The sequence below is a fragment of the Ylistrum balloti genome, unplaced genomic scaffold, assembly GCF_031769215.1.
Source record: "Ylistrum balloti isolate Yb309-2 unplaced genomic scaffold, AGI_CSIRO_Ybal_v1 Utg370796, whole genome shotgun sequence".
NCBI lineage: Eukaryota > Metazoa > Mollusca > Bivalvia > Pectinida > Pectinidae > Ylistrum > Ylistrum balloti.
In genome coordinates, this window is record NW_026782464.1 from 269,765 (window position 1) to 289,873 (window position 20,109).

Here is a 20,109-nt window from a genome sequence, read left to right on the forward strand (position 1 = left end):
GTCTGATAGCAGTTAAATAGTAATATACAAGTATATTTATGGTATATCGTTATTGATTGTTGTCCTCGTAGTACCGGTAGTTAAAAAAATGGAAAACGGCAGATGGGAATATTTGCCTGGTACATTGAGTATGTATGTGTGACAGTAGGCGTGATTTCTTATCTATTTCAGTTACGTTTGTTGTAACCTTGTTCACTTACCCAGAATGCCACTGATGATCGTTTTAGTTACGTTTACAGTATGCTATCATCCATGTCATCTCTTGATATATTGCTGAAAAATGTCGTGGTCTTTACACCTTTTGTTGTCTCTCTATTGTAAGATTTAAAGAATTCACTTATCTGGAAACATATGTCGGGACACTTTAACATTTCATGTAAATATGAAATAAATGAGACTTTCGTAAAGTTGACCGACATTTGTGATTATTTTGATTTTTTAGAATATGATAAAAATGTTTTACTGTCTTTGAAACCATTTTGTTGTTGAAAATGACAAAAAAGTTTTCATGGCAATATTGTGAATGCAAGATGAAAAAAGGCGAGAAAGGAAATCTCAGTTGGCTGGTCATTAGCAAGGTTTGTTGGAGGTTTATACTAGGTAATGTAGACCTATCTTAGGGCCTGGTGTGATATGACGAGTCCAAACAGTTAGGATAAATGTTTTAGGATGATCTTTCAAGTCAGAGACACAATATGTTCTTTAAAAATAGGTATATCATTCTATGTTATATTTCATAGGTGACAACACTACATCCATGACCTGGGTGACCATTGATATCATGGTGAGAACGCCTGACGTGTGTCGACATTGTAATGAACTGTTTTGTATTGTGATATGTAAAGATCAGGTCTCGGGTTATATCTATATAGAGATATATTAATCTCTGATATTAGTGGTGGAGACAATTAACTGCTATATATAGTGTTATCAGTACAATAGATGATATCTGATCGTCCTTAGTGATTGGCTTCACCTATAGATATGTAAAAACTTCTTAGTATTACAACAAGAACTACGAGTGGTTATCACACAGCGTCAGATGTTTTATATACTAAACAGTGGTTATCATATATAGTCTGTTATAGGTAATTAGTGACTGTTTATCTGATGCTAACATTGATACAGTAAAACCTGTGTTGTATTTAACCCCTGACATTATGATACAGTAAAACCTGTGTTGTATTTAACCCCTGACATTATGATACAGTAAAACCTGTGTTGTATTTAACCCCTGACATTATGATACAGTAAAACCTGTGTTGTATTTAACCCCTGACATTATGATACAGTAAAACCTGTGTTGTATTTAACCCCTGACATTATGATACAGTAAAACCTGTGTTGTATAGTAAAACCTGTGTTGTATTTAACCCCTGACATTATGATACAGTAAAACCTGTGTTGTATTTAACCCCTGACATTATGATACAGTAAAACCTGTGTTGTATTTAACCATTGATATTATCTTTAAAAGATAGATTATACTGACCAATAACAAGAGCTGAAAAAGATAGATTTATAGATTGTATTGACAAATAAAAAAGATTGAAAAGGATACAGTTCAAAATAGATTATATTGACCAATATCAAGACCAGATCATAAACATGTAGGTTTGAACAGTTGGTTATAAACACAGTAGTAGTTGATAATTGCTAGATTGCTACATGTCAGTTTTAAAGTGAAGAATCATTTTAATCGCTGACTCCAGCGGTGAAAATTCTATCTGTAAGGCAAAATAATTCAGCTCATGATTACCCTTAAACTCTGTTCTTACTGGTCTCTTCAATCTAAAAATCTTGCCCGCTGAAAGGCTGTAATAACGGACTTAAAATGTTAAATGAATAAATAAAATAAAGTAGAATGCTGACCTAAAAAGATAAGGGATTGGATAAAGGGCCATAACTCGTAAAAAACACCACCATTTAAAAAAAAATTCTGACTATATTGTTTGACTTTCTTTACTATTTTATTTACAAACAATCTGAGTGGTGCTACTTGTATGTACCGGCTGTTTGTATTGAGCAGAGCCTGCCATCTATAACAATACTACATGTTTATACCAGCCTGTTACGATCACAAATAGGATTACAGTATCGAACAAATGGTATACATTGAAAAAATGGCAGATATTGATTCAATTCTTCGTATGAATATATTGTGTAGTTTTTAACCTAGAAAAATGGCCTCTCCTGATTGGCTATTTCTGGCTATCAGCTACAAGTACATGAATATATATATACACTGCAGTGGTTTTTAAAAAAAATTTGAATAGGTATTGAAAATATTATATCATGTATTAAACGCAGTCAAGCCACCTACAACAATAGGTAGTATTATTTAGGATTGTTTGTACATGATCCGCTATACGCTTAAGGAAACTAATTATTTGCCAATGGGGCGAATTGAAACCATAGGTATGTAGTCAGTTTCATAATAAACCTCTGAAGAATTTTCGATCAAACCATACTCTTGAGAATTCAACGAATCATAATTTTGAGGACAACTGTTGGATGAACGAGGCCATTTTAGCTATGTCATGTTGGTACACTTTACAAATAGTTGGTTCATTAGAAGAAAAAGTTGAAGAACTTTTTTTCATGGCTTCAAACTTCACAAGTTGGGGAACTAACTGGAACTATTTTGCAGATATCTGTGGAAGGCAACAACATTTGTCTGAAGTAATTTAGGAAATGGAATTCACAGAGATTTTACACTGAAGATAAAGACTTATTCATGTGAGACATGTAGTGTTTTGATTATCATTGTGTACATGGAAGATTTTTGCAAATTTATCTGACAGGAAATCCCCTGTTGGTATTGAGGTGTGGTATTGATTACTTCAGCTGTACAATACATCGAGACGATTATGTATTGACTAAACTTTATGAGCAGGAAGAGTTGCTATACGTGTGTTTGTAAAGTTTAATGAGTGTACACAGGGTTGTAACAGGACAGTGTAAATATGGCCAGGACTCGGGTACATGTCTTCGCTGTCTGTACCTGGAACTCGTAAAAGGTATCCCTATCTACCTGTCGGAAGTTCTAATTGCTCAGACGTCATCCAATGTTTACGAAGTTTCATCTTGAGTAAGTTTCCTAGTAAACATGAAGAGCTGTGTTCCTGTCAGGATGGAAAGTCTCGGCTACATCATTGAAGCCTAAGAAATCAGGACAGTTTGTACGGATACAGTGAAGAATTTGACACAGTTTGTATGAAGTCTTCTTTCAGATTTGAAATACCATCTTTACAATGTGTGTACTTAGGTGACAAATATTTTGTTGTTGTGTACTACAAGTACTTTTTAGATGTATTGCCTAGTTATATCTGTGGAAATTCAGAAAATGGCTGTCAGGATGAGCACAACCGGTGATTTGATTTGTTTTTACTTGGAGAGGCACTCAGTTCATAGTGTATGAACTTGTTTTGGTTCAAGGTTGAAGTGTCTTATTGTACACATGGACTGAAACGTATTAAAGAATAAAGAAGCTTAAATGTGACAATGGAAGTACAGTAGAGGAACCTGCCTATTATATAGATATCCAAGTTTTTACCCGAGTGGTGTTTTTTTGTAACAGTTGCATATACTGAAGGTCAACACCAGTTTACGGTTATCCATCCCGGGAATTAAGCTGTTTTTATCCACATCTAGAAGCTCCAACATGGATTATACAATAAATTTCCATCATTATGATCTCTCCACGATTGAATTTCTGGATCGAGATCAACCTGCATGTTTTTGGTTATTTCTCTGGTCAAGTGGGTCCCCATTTGGAATGATTCTGGAGTGCTGTTAGTGAATGAAATTTTTGACAGCTGATACTCGCGGACAAAAAGAAACATTAAAATATTCCCAGTGTTTTAGATTAAAAGGATTTATTTGACCGCTTACAGAATTTCTATAATCATATGTTATACAGAGTTTGCGAAGTACTCCCATAACAAACCGTGTTCTTGTAGCTGTAGTTTCTCCAGTACGCGAAATTTTGTCTTCATCTGAGTTCCAGACTGGATAGTAAATCCACCTGATGTGAGACTGCATGTCTATTGGTGCTGTTGTGGGACAGTTATTTCAAGTCACATGTTGGTTATGACTGGAGGTCATGCCGACTTGTTACAGTGGCTGTGTTGATCGACTATTGAAGGTTCAGTCCAGTACAACGTTTATCCTCGGAGGGAAAATATATAATGTTTATTGGCAAAATGATAGTCACATTGACAGCCTCAATGCTTCATTTTTGCAATTATTCTCCTCATTTGTTTGAGTATGATGGAACTCTCCTACTATCTTACTCTGAGGGAAAGTACCAGGTTCAGAAACAAAGTTGAACCTATGTTACAAACATCACTCAACAAAGAGCTAAATTTCTAGCTGTATAATATATATAAATAGAAAAGGAAAAAGTACCTGATGAATTTAGAATCAGAAGGACATATGGAGATATTGATTGAAGCTGCTGATGGGAATTTTTTTTAATATTGGAACAGTGTATGGGACTGATGATACTGTTGCTGCAACAGCTGAATAATGTGTTGATTGTCAGATATTTAGATAACATCTTTTCCAATGTCACAGTAATATATAGAGCTATGAATGTATAATAAGTTATGGAAAGTGTCCGTATTACCTGTCATGTGTCCTCGGAATACAAGTCTTGTACAGTAAAAAGTTACACAAAAGAACATGGAAATATGACGAGAATGAGGATGACAAACTATACAAGATAATAAATCATTTAGCCGGGAACCAGAGTCTGGATCAGTATTAATTGACATTGCGGATTGTTTCATGTCTGATGGTGATTCCATTGAAGTTTAACAATTGCCATCTTTATTTGTTTGGAGGAATAAAAAATTTGGATTAGCAAAAAGAGTTACTGCAATGTTATAGGAGTTGTATATGAAGCAATTGGATTAATTCTTTCTGATGTTTGATCATGCCTGCAAATTTGGGTTCAGTCATGAGGAGTTCTGGAGCAGCGCCTAAACCCCTTCAGCGCCATTCTTATCAGCCTGGCCATTATAGCCAGGGGAAAGACCAGGGCAAGCCATTTGTCAGCATGTACAGAGCAGGGGTCATAGAGGAACATGTAAGTTCAGAGAGGTTCTGTGTCTGTGTACAGGGAGGGACTACTCCATGTTCTATGTCAGTGTGTACAGGGAGACACCACTCCATGTTCTGTGTCAGTGTGTACAGGGAGACACCACTCCATGTTCTGTGTCAGTGTGTACAGGGAGACACCACTCCATGTTCTGTGTCAGTGTGTACAGGGAGAGACCACTCCATGTTCTGTGTCAGTGTGTACAGGGAGACACCACTCCATGTTCTGTGTCAATGTGTACAGAGAGAGACCACTCCATGTTCTGTGTCAGTGTGTACAGGGAGAGACCACTCCATGTTCTGTGTCAGTGTGTACAGGGAGAGACCACTCCATGTTCTGTGTCAGTGTGTACAGGGAGAGACCACTCCATGTTCTGTGTCAGTGTGTACAGGGAGGGACCACTCCATGTTCTGTGTGTACAGGGAGAGACCACTCCATGTTCTGTGTCAGTGTGTACAGGGAGAGACCACTCCATGTTCTGTGTCAGTGTGTACAGGGAGACACCACTCCATGTTCTGTGTCAGTGTGTACAGGGAGACACCACTCCATGTTCTGTGTCAGTGTGTACAGGGAGAGACCACTCCATGTTCTGTGTCAGTGTGTACAGGGAGACACCACTCCATGTTCTGTGTCAATGTGTACAGAGAGAGACCACTCCATGTTCTGTGTCAGTGTGTACAGGGAGAGACCACTCCATGTTCTGTGTCAGTGTGTACAGGGAGAGACCACTCCATGTTCTGTGTCAGTGTGTACAAGGAGAGACCACTCCATGTTCTGTGTCAGTGTGTACAGGGAGGGACCACTCCATGTTCTGTGTGTACAGGGAGAGACCACTCCATGTTCTGTGTCAGTGTGTACAGGGAGAGACCACACCAAGGGCTTTGTCAGTGTGTACAAGGAGGGACCATTCCATGTTCTGTGTCAGTGTGTACAGAGAGAGACCACTCCATGTTCTGTGTCAGTGTGTACAGGGAGGGACCACTCCATGTTCTGTGTCAGTGTGTACAGGGAGACACCACTCCATGTTCTGTGTCAGTGTGTACAGAGAATGACCACTCCATGTTCTGTGTCAGTGTGTACAGGGAGAGACCACTCCATGTTCTGTGTCAGTGTGTACAGGGAGGGGCCACTTCATGTTCTGTGTCAGTGTGTACAGGGAGGGACCACTCCATGTTCTGTGTCAGTGTGTACAGGGAGAAACCACTCCATGTTCTGTGTCAGTGTGTACAGGGAGGGACTACTCCATGTTCAGTGTCAGTGTGTACAGGGAGAGACCACTCCATGTTCTGTGTCAGTGTGTACAGGGAGAGACCACTCCATGTTCTGTGTCAGTGTGTACAGGGAGAGACCACTCCATGTTCTGTGTCAGTGTGTACAGGGAGGGGCCACTTCATGTTCTGTGTCAGTGTGTACAGGGAGGGACCACTCCATGTTCTGTGTCAGTGTGTACAGGGAGAGACCACTCCATGTTCTGTGTCAGTGTGTTACTCCATGTTCTGTGTCAGTGTGTACAGGGAGAGACCACTCCATGTTCTGTGTCAGTGTGTACAGGGAGACACCACTCCATGTTCTGTGTCAGTGTGTACAGGGAGAGACCACTCCATGTTCTGTGTCAGTGTGTACAGGGAGGGACCACTCCATGTTCTGTGTCAGTGTGTACAGGGAGAGACCACTCCATGTTCTGTGTCAGTGTGTACAGGGAGAGACCACTCCATGTTCTGTGTCAGTGTGTACAGGGAGAGACCACTCCATGTTCTGTGTCAGTGTGTACAGGGAGAGACCACTCCATGTTCTGTGTCAGTGTGTACAGGGAGGGACCACTCCATGTTCTGTGTCAGTGTGTGTCAGTGTGTACAGGGAGAGACCACTCCATGTTCTGTGTCAGTGTGTACAGGGAGACACCACTCCATGTTCTGTGTCAGTGTGTACAGGGAGACACCACTCCATGTTCTGTGTCAGTGTGTACAGGGAGAGACCACTCCATGTTCTGTGTCAGTGTGTACAGGGAGACACCACTCCATGTTCTGTGTCAATGTGTACAGAGAGAGACCACTCCATGTTCTGTGTCAGTGTGTACAGGGAGAGACCACTCCATGTTCTGTGTCAGTGTGTACAGGGAGAGACCACTCCATGTTCTGTGTCAGTGTGTACAAGGAGAGACCACTCCATGTTCTGTGTCAGTGTGTACAGGGAGGGACCACTCCATGTTCTGTGTGTACAGGGAGAGACCACTCCATGTTCTGTGTCAGTGTGTACAGGGAGAGACCACACCAAGGGCTTTGTCAGTGTGTACAAGGAGGGACCATTCCATGTTCTGTGTCAGTGTGTACAGAGAGAGACCACTCCATGTTCTGTGTCAGTGTGTACAGGGAGGGACCACTCCATGTTCTGTGTCAGTGTGTACAGGGAGACACCACTCCATGTTCTGTGTCAGTGTGTACAGAGAATGACCACTCCATGTTCTGTGTCAGTGTGTACAGGGAGAGACCACTCCATGTTCTGTGTCAGTGTGTACAGGGAGGGGCCACTTCATGTTCTGTGTCAGTGTGTACAGGGAGGGACCACTCCATGTTCTGTGTCAGTGTGTACAGGGAGAGACCACTCCATGTTCTGTGTCAGTGTGTACAGGGAGGGACTACTCCATGTTCAGTGTCAGTGTGTACAGGGAGAGACCACTCCATGTTCTGTGTCAGTGTGTACAGGGAGAGACCACTCCATGTTCTGTGTCAGTGTGTACAGGGAGAGACCACTCCATGTTCTGTGTCAGTGTGTACAGGGAGGGGCCACTTCATGTTCTGTGTCAGTGTGTACAGGGAGGGACCACTCCATGTTCTGTGTCAGTGTGTACAGGGAGAGACCACTCCATGTTCTGTGTCAGTGTGTACAGGGAGGGACTACTCCATGTTCTGTGTCAGTGTGTACAGGGAGAGACCACTCCATGTTCTGTGTCAGTGTGTACAGGGAGACACCACTCCATGTTCTGTGTCAGTGTGTACAGGGAGAGACCACTCCATGTTCTGTGTCAGTGTGTACAGGGAGACACCACTCCATGTTCTGTGTCAGTGTGTACAGGGAGAGACCACTCCATGTTCTGTGTCAGTGTGTACAGGGAGACACCACTCCATGTTCTGTGTCAGAGTGTACAGGGAGGAACCATACCAAGCTTTTTATCAGTGTGTGTAGGACAGAGTCAGGTCTTAGGTGATAATGGACCATGTAAGTCAAGATAAGGACCATATCAAGCTCTGGCTTTGTCAGTGTGTTCAGGTCTGGGGTCATCAAGGACCAGGAAAGTTCATCTCAGTTACATACCTGGTATTTTTTTCCTACAGTCTTAAGTTAAGTCCATGAAAAGTACACCAGTTGATCAAGGTTATCAGAAAATAGAATGTATTGATTACAACAGAAGGCTAGTGTCCATTACTGAGAGAGGTATTACTATATATAGCGATGTATGTGATAATAAATAGTGTAAGACAGTTGGTGCAGTTGAAAGGTACAAGGATACTGCTGAAGTACAGCAAAGTTTACAGAATTTAGGAACACATTTTTAAGTCAGATCTCTGAGAATTCAGACATTAAGAACAAAGATTTGAGAAACAAGTTTAAGGTTAGGTTAGTGATTAAAATAAATAAAATTAAACCTATTTGGTATACAAAATTAAAAAGACGATAGATGTGAGACAACTATTACTGGTCAGCTGTTCTGAAGTACTTATTAATGTATAGTATTTCATTGGCTATTGTTTAGTTGCCATGGTAATGATTTACATGTTATGAGGGTGAGGCAGTAACACAGCATTTCCTTCTAATTCATCTTGACTTGGTGACCCAGGGTGATTTGTCTATGACAGCTGTAACAGTAGAAGTGACTGTGTTACTGTCCCACCCAAGGCTGCATTTTATAGGACAAATATGATCACTGTACACACCGTATATATCCTGTAATAAGCCCAGGGGGTCAACATACACACCAACTTCAACTAAAATAAGAGTATGTGCTTGTTATGCATAGCTGGACTTATTGGTGGATATTAGCTACTATTACTTGCTGTAAGATGTTGTAAAATGATAATTTGTTACTTTATTTATTTCACTCTGTGTCTACAAACGCCAAGGAATCACACCAAATAGCAAAAGGATATTTATTTACATGTTCGTCTGGTTTAATTAACAAACAGCAGTTTCTGCATCGTTGAACCTGCCAATGTAATACTATGTAACAGGTCAATTTTTTTAGGATTTTATTTTGAAGCGATCAAATTATGTTTTAATAAATTAAAGTGTTGCTGTTTAGAAGGGCATGTAATACACACGTCTCATTTCATGGATTAAATTTTTGCAATCACGTTAATGTACTGTGAAATAGATATTATCCCTGTAAAAATAGCCAGTTGTGTGGTGCATCACTTGAAGAAGTAAAAGTATACATTTTTGATAGAATGTGAATTGTGAGATATAATTGTCACTGCCTGCAGATATCAAAGGTCTAATATCCATTTCTTGAAATCTGAAATGTTTATGATGTTTGCGATGTTTCGTGTTGTTAGATGACCTTTAATTAGATGACATATGTATGGTGGTGTTGTTCTGCTACTAGGTAGAGTGAAGTATGGCATGTTTACATGATTTGTCATGGAGTTATGTGGGAGATGGTGTGTATAATGTCAGCTGACCCGTCACAGTAATGATAGAATGTCATCCTACATTACTGTCTCCAACAAAAAATACAGTAGCCCTAGATAATTTATATCTGTGGTCTCTGGTCAGTGGTCAACACAGTAGCTTTACCTCTAGTTTATATCTGTCTCTGGTCAGTGGTCAACATAGTAGCTTTACCTCTAGTTTATATCTGTGGTCTCTGGTCAGTGGTCAACATAGTAGCTTTACCTCTAGTTTATATCTGTCTCTGGTCAGTGGTCTACATAGTAGCTGTACCTCTAGTTTATATCTGTGGTCTGTGGTCAGTGGTCAACATAGTAGCTTTACCTCTAGTTTATATCTGGTCTGTGGTCAGTGGTCAACATAGTAGCTTTACCTCTAGTTTATATCTGTCTCTGGTCAGTGGTCAACATAGTAGCTTTACCTCTAGTTTATATCTGTCTCTGGTCAGTGGTCAACATAGTAGCTTTACCTATAGTTTATATCTGTCTCTGGTCAGTGGTCTACATAGTAGCTTTACCTCTAGTTTATATCTGTCTCTGGTAAGTGGTCAACATAGTAGCTTTACCTCTAGTTTATATCTGTCTCTGGTCAGTGGTCAACATAGTAGCTTTACCTCTAGTTTATATCTGTCTCTGGTCAGTGGTCAACATAGTAGCTTTACCTCAAGTTTATATCTGTCTCTGGTCAATGGTCAACATGGTGGTGTATCTCTTTACAAGTTTAACATGGCTGTGTCTCATTGATTAAAATATTAAAGTTTGATTATCAGACATTGAAACTGTGCAGTTTTTAATTTTGCATAAAATTAAGATGGTTGTTGTTTTTCTGTTGTATAGTTTTTGCTATAGTCCAGAATACCAAACTATAGATGTAGACATTGTTTGGTTCTAAAAAATATAAAGTTTGAACAATTCATCGTGAAAGTGTACAATGTACAATTTCTTTTCTATCAGTGTCTAATTTTCACTATTTTTGTGCTAAACTGTTGATTCGGTATTATAAGACATAAGTAAGTGTTTGCTCTTCAATGACAAAAAAAAAATGTCAATTTGATTAAGATATATTCTGGTTTTGATACTGAAAGGTGAAATATTGTGTGGTGAACTGTCTTACAATATTTTCTGAAATGCTATTCTACCAGCAATATTCCAGTGAAAAATGTATTGAGTTCTAGGAAGTGTTTGATGTGTTGATAACGGCTGTTGGTTAAGCCATACATGTCAGGCGATGGAGTGGACTAAGCTTGTGTCTACATGATGTATGTTTGTTAAAGATTCTCTGTATCTAGTCTTACTGTGGTGTTATGTAGGTGGTTGTCATTAGGACATTCAATGGTGTTCCCTTTTTAAGTAATAAGAAACAGAATAATTCAGCCCTTCGGGGATGAGATAGAGTGATATCAACCTGGGAGGAATGATTCAAAAGTCGGCAAACTTAAGGCTATTGCCACCTAGTGGTTGCTAAATTAGGGTGATCTCAACAATTGGGTAAAGATTATTAAGGGACTTAACTACTCTGTTAGTCTATAAGGATCACCTTTGATCTCCCTGAGGTAAACAGGTGGGTGTCATTCATGGAGACAGTTCTCTTTATGATAATAACTTGATAGTTGATGCCTTAATTATTTATACAGATCTTTTACGCTACAAGGTTTAATTATCATTTTATGCTATTTATAAGATGGTCTTATTAAGCTGACAAGTCTCTAGTTTAGAGGAAGTTTCACATGGATATTGAATCGATTGATGAATGATCTCCACATGTGTTACACCTACAGTGAGTAATACTTAGTATTAAGGAGACTCGGTCTTCACACTGTGTTTGATTAAAGGAAGCTGGTAGATTTGTTTTTTGTAAATGTCTTTCCTTCTAACGAAAAGGTCACTGAAAAAAATATACCCTTTTGTATTTTGAATGTTATTGCTTGAACATTTGTCTCAGGTTTTTACTGTGTCAGCTGTGAAGTAGGAAAGTATGGAGAATTCCATCCTTTGTCAACTAGCAGTCAACCTTTCACTATTTCCACAGTTCAGTGCATTGTGAATGAAATTTGTATAACAATGGTACTTTGATAAAACAAATAAGTGTATGAAAAAAATTCACCAATTATCTTGGTATTTGAACTCAGTATTTAGACAAACATCGATTGAGATCTCCTCCAGTTGGGAAAAAAATCATAAAGCTTTTTTTAATCCATTGTATGAATTAGTCACACATTTATGTGTGTCGTATTTGATTTTAAAAGCTGAGTGACCAGATTACAAGAACTAAAGGACTTGCTTAATGTTGTTCAATTGAAATCAAAATGTGTGATGATTAAAAAGTGAAAATGCATAAACATCATCAAAAATATTACCACTTCTATATTGTGGCTTTAAATGAAATTGAAAATTATTATTCAATTTCTATAAGAGTTAAAATTGATCTGAAATAAAATTAGATAGTTAGATAGTTATATATCTATACAGATATGATTTATCTCACAAAATTGAGGTTGTTCTGGAAAATAAATTGACATTAACTTTTACCCATATCGTGAAGATACTCCCAATTTCTTACAGTGCAGTAAATGTTTTACATGAAGTGCCCTAGGCTGTGATGGTTATTAGACTGTACACATAAAAATCTTAATACACAGGAACATGCCTGACCGAGTTATAAAAATAGCAACTGTTAGAGGGCTTTATACTGAAATAAATTTCATCCTTGATTTTTTTTAACAATACCTTACTAGGTTGACAAATCACCACAGGTTAATTGCAAAAGGTAATGAAGCAGATGATTTATACCTGTCAATTGGTACAGATATAACTGTGTAGGAGTGTGCTACCTGGTCTATATAAATTTAGTCATGGAGGAGTTGTTTCCCCTTGAATGCAATCTTGATCTAATTCTTATCCCTTTCAGTGCCAGCAGAAATCTTTGTTATTTGAAGATAGAAATGTATGCCAAAATTGCCAAATGTTATCATCATATTAATTGGTGCAGTTGCTTATGTCTTTGTTATTAAGAACCTTAACTCACTAGTACAAGTCTTGATTCCTTATTTGGCAGTAATTGTTTATATACAGTTATTGACAAACATGTCTAGCAAAAATAACATCTATAAGTATATATGCTTGCTAACTGTGTTATCATACCATATTTTGCAGAGAAATTCAACAGGTACTTACAACTTTAATAAGATTTCATCCTTACAAATTAAGAAATATAATTGATTTTTTTTTTATTTTGCTAGAATCGTCGTTTATCTGAGGACAAGGACAAACAACTACAGAGGAAAGTTTCCGAACTCCAAACACAAACCCAGCGCCTCGAACGCAAAATAGCCTTACTCAAGACAGAAAACGACCTTCTGGTGAGTTTTCTGTAACCATGGAAATATTTTTATTAAAACTTGAAGTGTTGATCATGAAATCTAGGTAAATTTAATTTTGGTAACAAAATATCAATTGGTATTTTATGATGTTTAATGAGTACATGTGTAGTCTTTTGTACCCAAAATTACAATCATTGATGTTAAGTGTTGTATTGTCAGGCAAGGGGCATTATAATTATGGTGTAAGTGGTTTTAACTTTGAATGGTATGAGATATCTAGGTCAATTAAAATGTTTTGTTGAATGTTGAATAAACAGAAAAAGAAACAAGATGATCAGCGCCCTCTGGAAGAAAAGATTAAAGCTTTGAAGAAGAGGAATGCAGAACTGGCAGCCATCGCCCGAAGACTAGAAGAAAAAGCAAAACATCTTCAGCAAGAAAACATGAAGGTACTGTGTTTCTTCAGCCTGATTTTCTAAAAACTGATTCCCAAAGGAACATCTACAAGGCTGTTGAATTTTCCAATATGGTTAAGAGCTTGCATTAGTTGTTGAGAATAGTCTAGATAGAAATAGCTGAACATATTTACATGTCTGAAGACAATGGATTGGCTATCACCTTACGGAGACGGGCGAGAAACAATTCTAAATATTCTTATGTTTTGTCACCTTCACTCTTGTGTCCCATTCCGAACTAATGTCATAACCTGAGAACCTGTCTCAACAGATTTGGTCCATATTTCTCCCGCAGGATCATTAGACACCGAGTTCTATACCTGATCAGATCTGGGTTGTATACGATTGGGGGCATCCATGTATTGTAGACATTTTCTATTTTTTTTTATTTTGTCTCCTTTGACTGGAAATCAAATCTTCCATAAGGGACCATGCCAAATATATGGATTCTGTTAGGTAGATTTCTTACTAATAAAAGTGTTACAAATATGTATTCAAGTTCTTATATTCAACAGAACAATCACACCATGTTTTTTTATTTCCTGAATTGTGTTTTATAGGTTTATGATCAATTTTAAAACTGAGAACATATAGTAAACATACACATGAAGATATTCAGGGTTAGTGTTACTTATGGCAATGCTATCACGTGATGATTTCAGTGATGTTTCAGTAGGAAGAAAGTGTGGCAGAGATGCTTAATGAGGTTTAAGAAGTGTAAGGATCATGTAATGTGCTGTAAAATATTTTAATTTTTGATCTGTCAGTCTGATGGCTTTCTGTTTAACAAACACTATATAATGAAAGAAAATGCACTGCATTATTAACCAATGTGCTGTAAGTATAATGGAGTTATCTCCCCTGTTCTGTCACTAGAATCCTTTTATCTGTGAATGTTCTTACTGATGTGAACAAGGACTTATAAGCAATCAGTCAATACCCTTGATAAAATAAAATAGGCAGCTTTGAATGAATTACAAAAAGAAATATGTGAAAAATCATTGTATGTCCCTGTAAAAATATAACAGTTTTTAAAGTAGAATTACAAGTGTGTTAGGGCACTGAGTTCTAAAAAAAAGATGACCATCAAGATGCCCTATTCCACTTTTTCATTGTATTCCAATATTTGCTTTGTATGTACATTATCATAATGATTTATAATTCACACAATGAAATTGTAAATATTACAGAAAATTCGAGATGAAACAGGTCAGCATGATTCTGAGTACCTGAAGAAGATGTTTGCACGACAACGAGCCAAGGACCTTGCTGAGCATGCCAAAGCTATGTTGTCCAAGGATCGCGAGATCGAGGACTTACGCAAAAAGTGTCAGGAACTCGCAGATGCTCTCAGTAACACTGATTTCCTTGGACCAGAGGTAGTGTAGTAAACACAGAAAAGAATTTTACAAAACATTAATAACATTAGACCATACAAAATTATAAGACTGTCATGCATACCCGTATTAGCTTTGAGATTGCAGTACAGTCATTTTCTCCAAGTGCTTATTTCTATACGGTAAACATGTATATTTTTTGCAGTAATCTTATAATATAGTATATATAATACTCTGGCAGTTTCTGATTTCCTCAGCGGTTTTGATAAAAATGTACACAGTAAAGACTGACCATATCGGATTATCCATAATAACGTTTGAGTTTCAGGGTTGTGATGTCATGCTGAAAGCCACTATTACTAGTTTTAGAGCTTGTCAGCTCTTTAGTAGCTGCAATTCTTCAGAGATTTGTATCAAACTTTGTCTTGTTTTATTGCGTATCAGTTAAGGTTGATTTGTGAGAGGACTTGTATCATCTAATCATTTATAATAAATGACGATACCGACAGACAAACTTATAAATATTGTAGAACTCACAGATGTACGAAGAAAAAGAGGAGCTTGTCAGTATTATAAAGCAGGCCGCTAAAGAACGATTACAGTTAGAGAAACAGCTGGCCAAGTCCAAACCTACACCGGTAAGTAAAATTATTATTCCTTAAACTATCTCGTGGAGCACAATTCTACTTAATCCTAAAGTCCATTCGTGGTTACATACCCTGATTCTGTCAAAACGTCCACAAATGACGTAATTTCATTGTCCAGTAATAAGAACATTATCTATTGAGGTACATGTACTGTTACCTAAAACTTGGCACAGTGTGAGAGATAATTGGATGCCTGTGGTCTTACTGCAAGGTAATAACAGCTCCAAACAGCAATAAGTGTGTCATGAATATCTAGATGTATTGTAGACTATCGATGTCAAACAGAACTTGTGTGAGACCTTCACACTCTGCACATCATACAGAACTTGTGTGAGACCTTCACACTCTTCACATCATACAGAACTTGTGTGAGACCTTCACACTCTCCACATCATACAGAACTTGTGTGAGACCTTCACACTCTCCACATCATACAGAACTTGTGTGAGACCTTCACACTCTCCACATCATACAGAACTTGTGTGAGACCTTCACACTCTCCACATCATACAGAACTTGTGTGAGACCTTCACACTCTCCACATCATACAGAACTTGTGTGAGACATTCACACTCTCCACATCATACAGAACTTGTGTGAGACCATCATACAGAACTTGTGTGAGACCTTCACACTCTCCACATCATACAGAACTTGTGTGAGACCTTCACACTCTCCACATCATACAGAACTTGTGTGAGACCTTCACACTCTCCACATCATACAGAACTTGTGTGAGACCTTCACACTCTCCACATCATACAGAACTTGTGTGAGACCTTCACACTCTCCACATCATACAGAACTTGTGTGAGACCTTCACACTCTCCACATCATACAGAACTTGTGTGAGACCTTCACACTCTCCACATCATACAGAACTTGTGACCTTCACACCTCCACATTCACACTCTCCACATCACATCTCCACATCATACAGAACTTGTGTGAGACATTCACACTCTCCACATCATACAGAACTTGTGTGAGACATTCACACTCTGCACATCATAAAGAACTTGTGTGAGACCTTCACACTCTGCACATCATACAGAACTTGTGTGAGACCTTCACACTCTCCACATCATACAGAACTTGTGTGAGACCTTCACACACTGCACATCATACAGAACTTGTGTGAGACCTTCACACTCTTCACATCATACAGAACTTGTGTGAGACCTTCACACTGTCCACATCATACAGAACTTGTGTGAGACCTTCACACTGTCCACATCATACAGAACTTGTGTGAGACCTTCACATTCTCCAAATCATACAGAACTTGTGTGAGACCTTGAAAATTTAAAATAATTCTTAATATATGTATATATACTACACATAAGTTAAATACTGCACATCTCTGTGAGAATATTGTTTATCAATATATCACAATGAAGTGTATGTAATTAAATCAAATTGAAGAGTAAAACGGAAGGAAAACATTACACAGAGAGTGATTATCTTGATCAGGATATGTGTGTGCCATTTTTGTTTGATTATATTGAAACATTTACATGCATGTTTCATTTCTTATACCGGATTCTGATATTTCTTTCCCTAAATACACTGATGTTGGCTTCAGGTACCAGGTTTCTAGAATATGCAGCACACAATATCGGTTCTAAAAATAAAAAGTCATTCCTGTTACTTCAAGATCACAGGAGAGGCCAATTTCTTGTAAATTAGATACAAATAATATAAAGCATTACCAACATGGATCTATCACACTGTACTGTCTAAATACAATGATATCCATACAACTTTGTATTAAAGGTAAGGAGCAAACACCTTACACGTGAAAACAGAGAACAGTTGACAGCTCTAATTGAACTGTAAGGCAAAATTGTGAAATAGCAGTTTGGATAAAAATGATTTGTTGTCTTGTATTATGGAGAGAGCATGTTGTCAGTGGGATTGAGAACAGGCTGTTTATAGTCTAGTGAGTTCTGTCTTTGTTTATGTTTCATCATAACTGACTTAGGATCTGAAGATTTCTACACAAAAATGTATATGTTTTATAGCCTCTGGGACATATGACACCGATCAAATTGCTGTCTCAGCAACTCGCGCTTTTTTGTTTTTTCAGGGAAAATCAGATTTTGTGTTACACGGAGTTGAACCAGACTTGTCTGGCCTCTGTGCCTTGGAATGATCAGTTCACTGATAGAACTACACGGATAATACCACCAGTTTTATATAACTGAGCAAAATAAAATTACTCCATGCATCTTTTATGAGAGTAAATAAATTCATTTATTGGGATGCAAATTTCCTGTCTTGAATTGATTGATTTTGTTCTTGTATTTGAAGATAAATTTTACTTGTGACTATATAATTACTTTGGAGGCTGTTTGTGTAATTGGTTAGGTCTGTCTTGAATCATTAGTATTGGGGGTCTGTTGGTCATTGTATACTGGTAGAGAGTCAAAGAAATAAAAACAAATTAAAGAATTCAATACAGTTCATGACTGGGTTTGTCTGGATGTGGTTAGGGTCTATTCAATTTAACTGTCGTGCATCTTACTAACCTTTCTAACGTCACCGGGTTCCCATGCTCTTTCTAAGATGTACAGAGTAGAGATTTTTATTTTGTATTTCTTGATAGACAATGCAATTTGGATTTTTTTTTTGGCATTTAGATATTCCTCAAATATACAGGTATACATATGTGATGGATCAGAAAATGTCTCTGGTTTAATAGGTCTGATGACATTTAGATACTGATGATGAGAATCAGAAATAACTTTTGTAGAAGTCGTTTGTTCTCTGTGATACTTTGCTGATTGATAGGGTAAAAGGGAGCTTCTTTTTGGTGTCTGTAAAGGTCAGAGAGTTCTTTAAATATCATTATTGTTAGAGCACAGATCAGTGTCATAGAATGTCTGCAGTGGTCATGGTGTCAGTGAAGGTCATTGTCATGGAAATTGTGATAAAAGGTCAAGGATATCCACAAAGATCAAATAATATGGGATATTTGCAAAGGTCAATGTTTGCAAAGGTCAATTTTTGCAAAGGTCAAGATGTCCTCAAAAGTCAGCGACAAGGAACATCTGTAATGATCAATGGCTAGAAATTCCCGTGAATGCCATGTTTACAAATATCTGTAAAAATCAATACAAAGGGTTGCAGCAAATATCAATAACAAGAAATCTCTAGGAATTTCCCGCATGGTCAACGGAGAGAAATGTCCACAAATGTCAATGTTTAGGGACATCTGTTAAAATCAATGACAAGGATCTTATCAATGGGAAGGAATGTCCCAAAAGGTCATTTAGATGTCAGAAAATGCCTCCGAAGTTAAAAGCAGAGAACACCAGTAAAGATCACTGTCAACACTAATCCACAAAGACTGCTTACAGGGAAGTCTAGTAGGACCAGAAATGGTTGCAAATGTCTTTAACTTTCCTGAAAATTCCTGTAGATGTTGCAAATGTCAGGAATATTTGAGAAAGCTAATGATAAGGATGCTTAAAAAAGGGTCTTTGGCTTATGTAAAAGGATTACATTAATACACTTGTCTGTCTGTATGGAACAAAAATAATGTTCTATGATTATTTAAAGTCATGTAGAACCAAACGATAGAGATGGATATTACCAAGTAACAGAGACAAAATCTTCAGAAATGAAAGGTCAACACTCACTACTGTAAACCACCCACATACAGTGCCAACCCACAGGGATGGTGGGTTTGGTATTCTGGTCGGTATTAATACAAATGAACTGTTACTTGACATTTTCTCTCCATTTATCTGCTTGGACACATACAGCTAAAACCATTAGACATTTTCTCGCGATTTATCTGCTTGGACAGCTAAAGGCATTAGATGTTTTCTGTAATGTTTCCCTGTAAACCAGACTTACAAGGCCCTGCTTGGTTGTATTGATAGGACATAAAAGATTGTTTCAAATAAGACTATAGAGTGATTCAGCGTGTTAATATTTTATATTTAATATTTAAAAATACAGCAATCATGATCCTGAAATCAGCACATACTATAAATATACACATTCTATTAGTTATTTAATTTAACTGATTTTTGTGCTGAATGAGTTGCACTAAAACATGACTGGGCTAATTGCCTATGATCTACCAGTATGTACAGCAGTTATTACCAATGTAATACTACATCATTGGCTATTAAGGTAAAAAGTGATGATAAACTGAAATCTAATTGCACTAAATTAAGTAGTGCCATATTGATTGATTGAGGCTAATATCGTGTACGAATCCCACTTTCTCAAGCAGGGATCAGGTGATATCCTGTTGGGTATATCGCCTATTAAACATGATATAATTGTTTTCCTTGTAGATTTTGAATCACAAGTAGCGTGCCATAACCAGACATCAGGCGTCTGACATATTCTATAGAATTGTTCTGTTGTATGTGTGGATCAGTAAGGCGGGAATATTGTTGTGTTGTATGTGTGGATCAGTAAGGTGGGAACTTTGTTCTGTTGTATGTGTGGATCAGTAAGGCTGGAACTTTGTTCTGTTGTATGTGTGGATCAGTAAGGCAGGTACTTTGTTCTGTTGTATGTGTGGATCAGTAAGACAGGATAATTGTTCTGTTGTATGTGT

At 37.7% G+C, this 20,109-nt stretch overlaps 1 protein-coding gene across 1 annotated transcript in view; it reads left to right on the forward strand.

The window, feature by feature from the left end:
• LOC132558570 (peripheral-type benzodiazepine receptor-associated protein 1-like) overlaps nucleotides 1-20,109 on the forward strand; it is a 170,515-nt gene that overhangs the window by 37,498 nt on the left and 112,908 nt on the right. Inside the window, exons 3-6 of the mRNA XM_060223155.1 lie at nucleotides 13,008-13,127; nucleotides 13,406-13,537; nucleotides 14,734-14,922; nucleotides 15,411-15,518. Of these exons, the coding sequence (XP_060079138.1) occupies nucleotides 13,008-13,127; nucleotides 13,406-13,537; nucleotides 14,734-14,922; nucleotides 15,411-15,518 (549 nt within the window). The remainder of the gene's footprint in view (nucleotides 1-13,007; nucleotides 13,128-13,405; nucleotides 13,538-14,733; nucleotides 14,923-15,410; nucleotides 15,519-20,109) is intronic.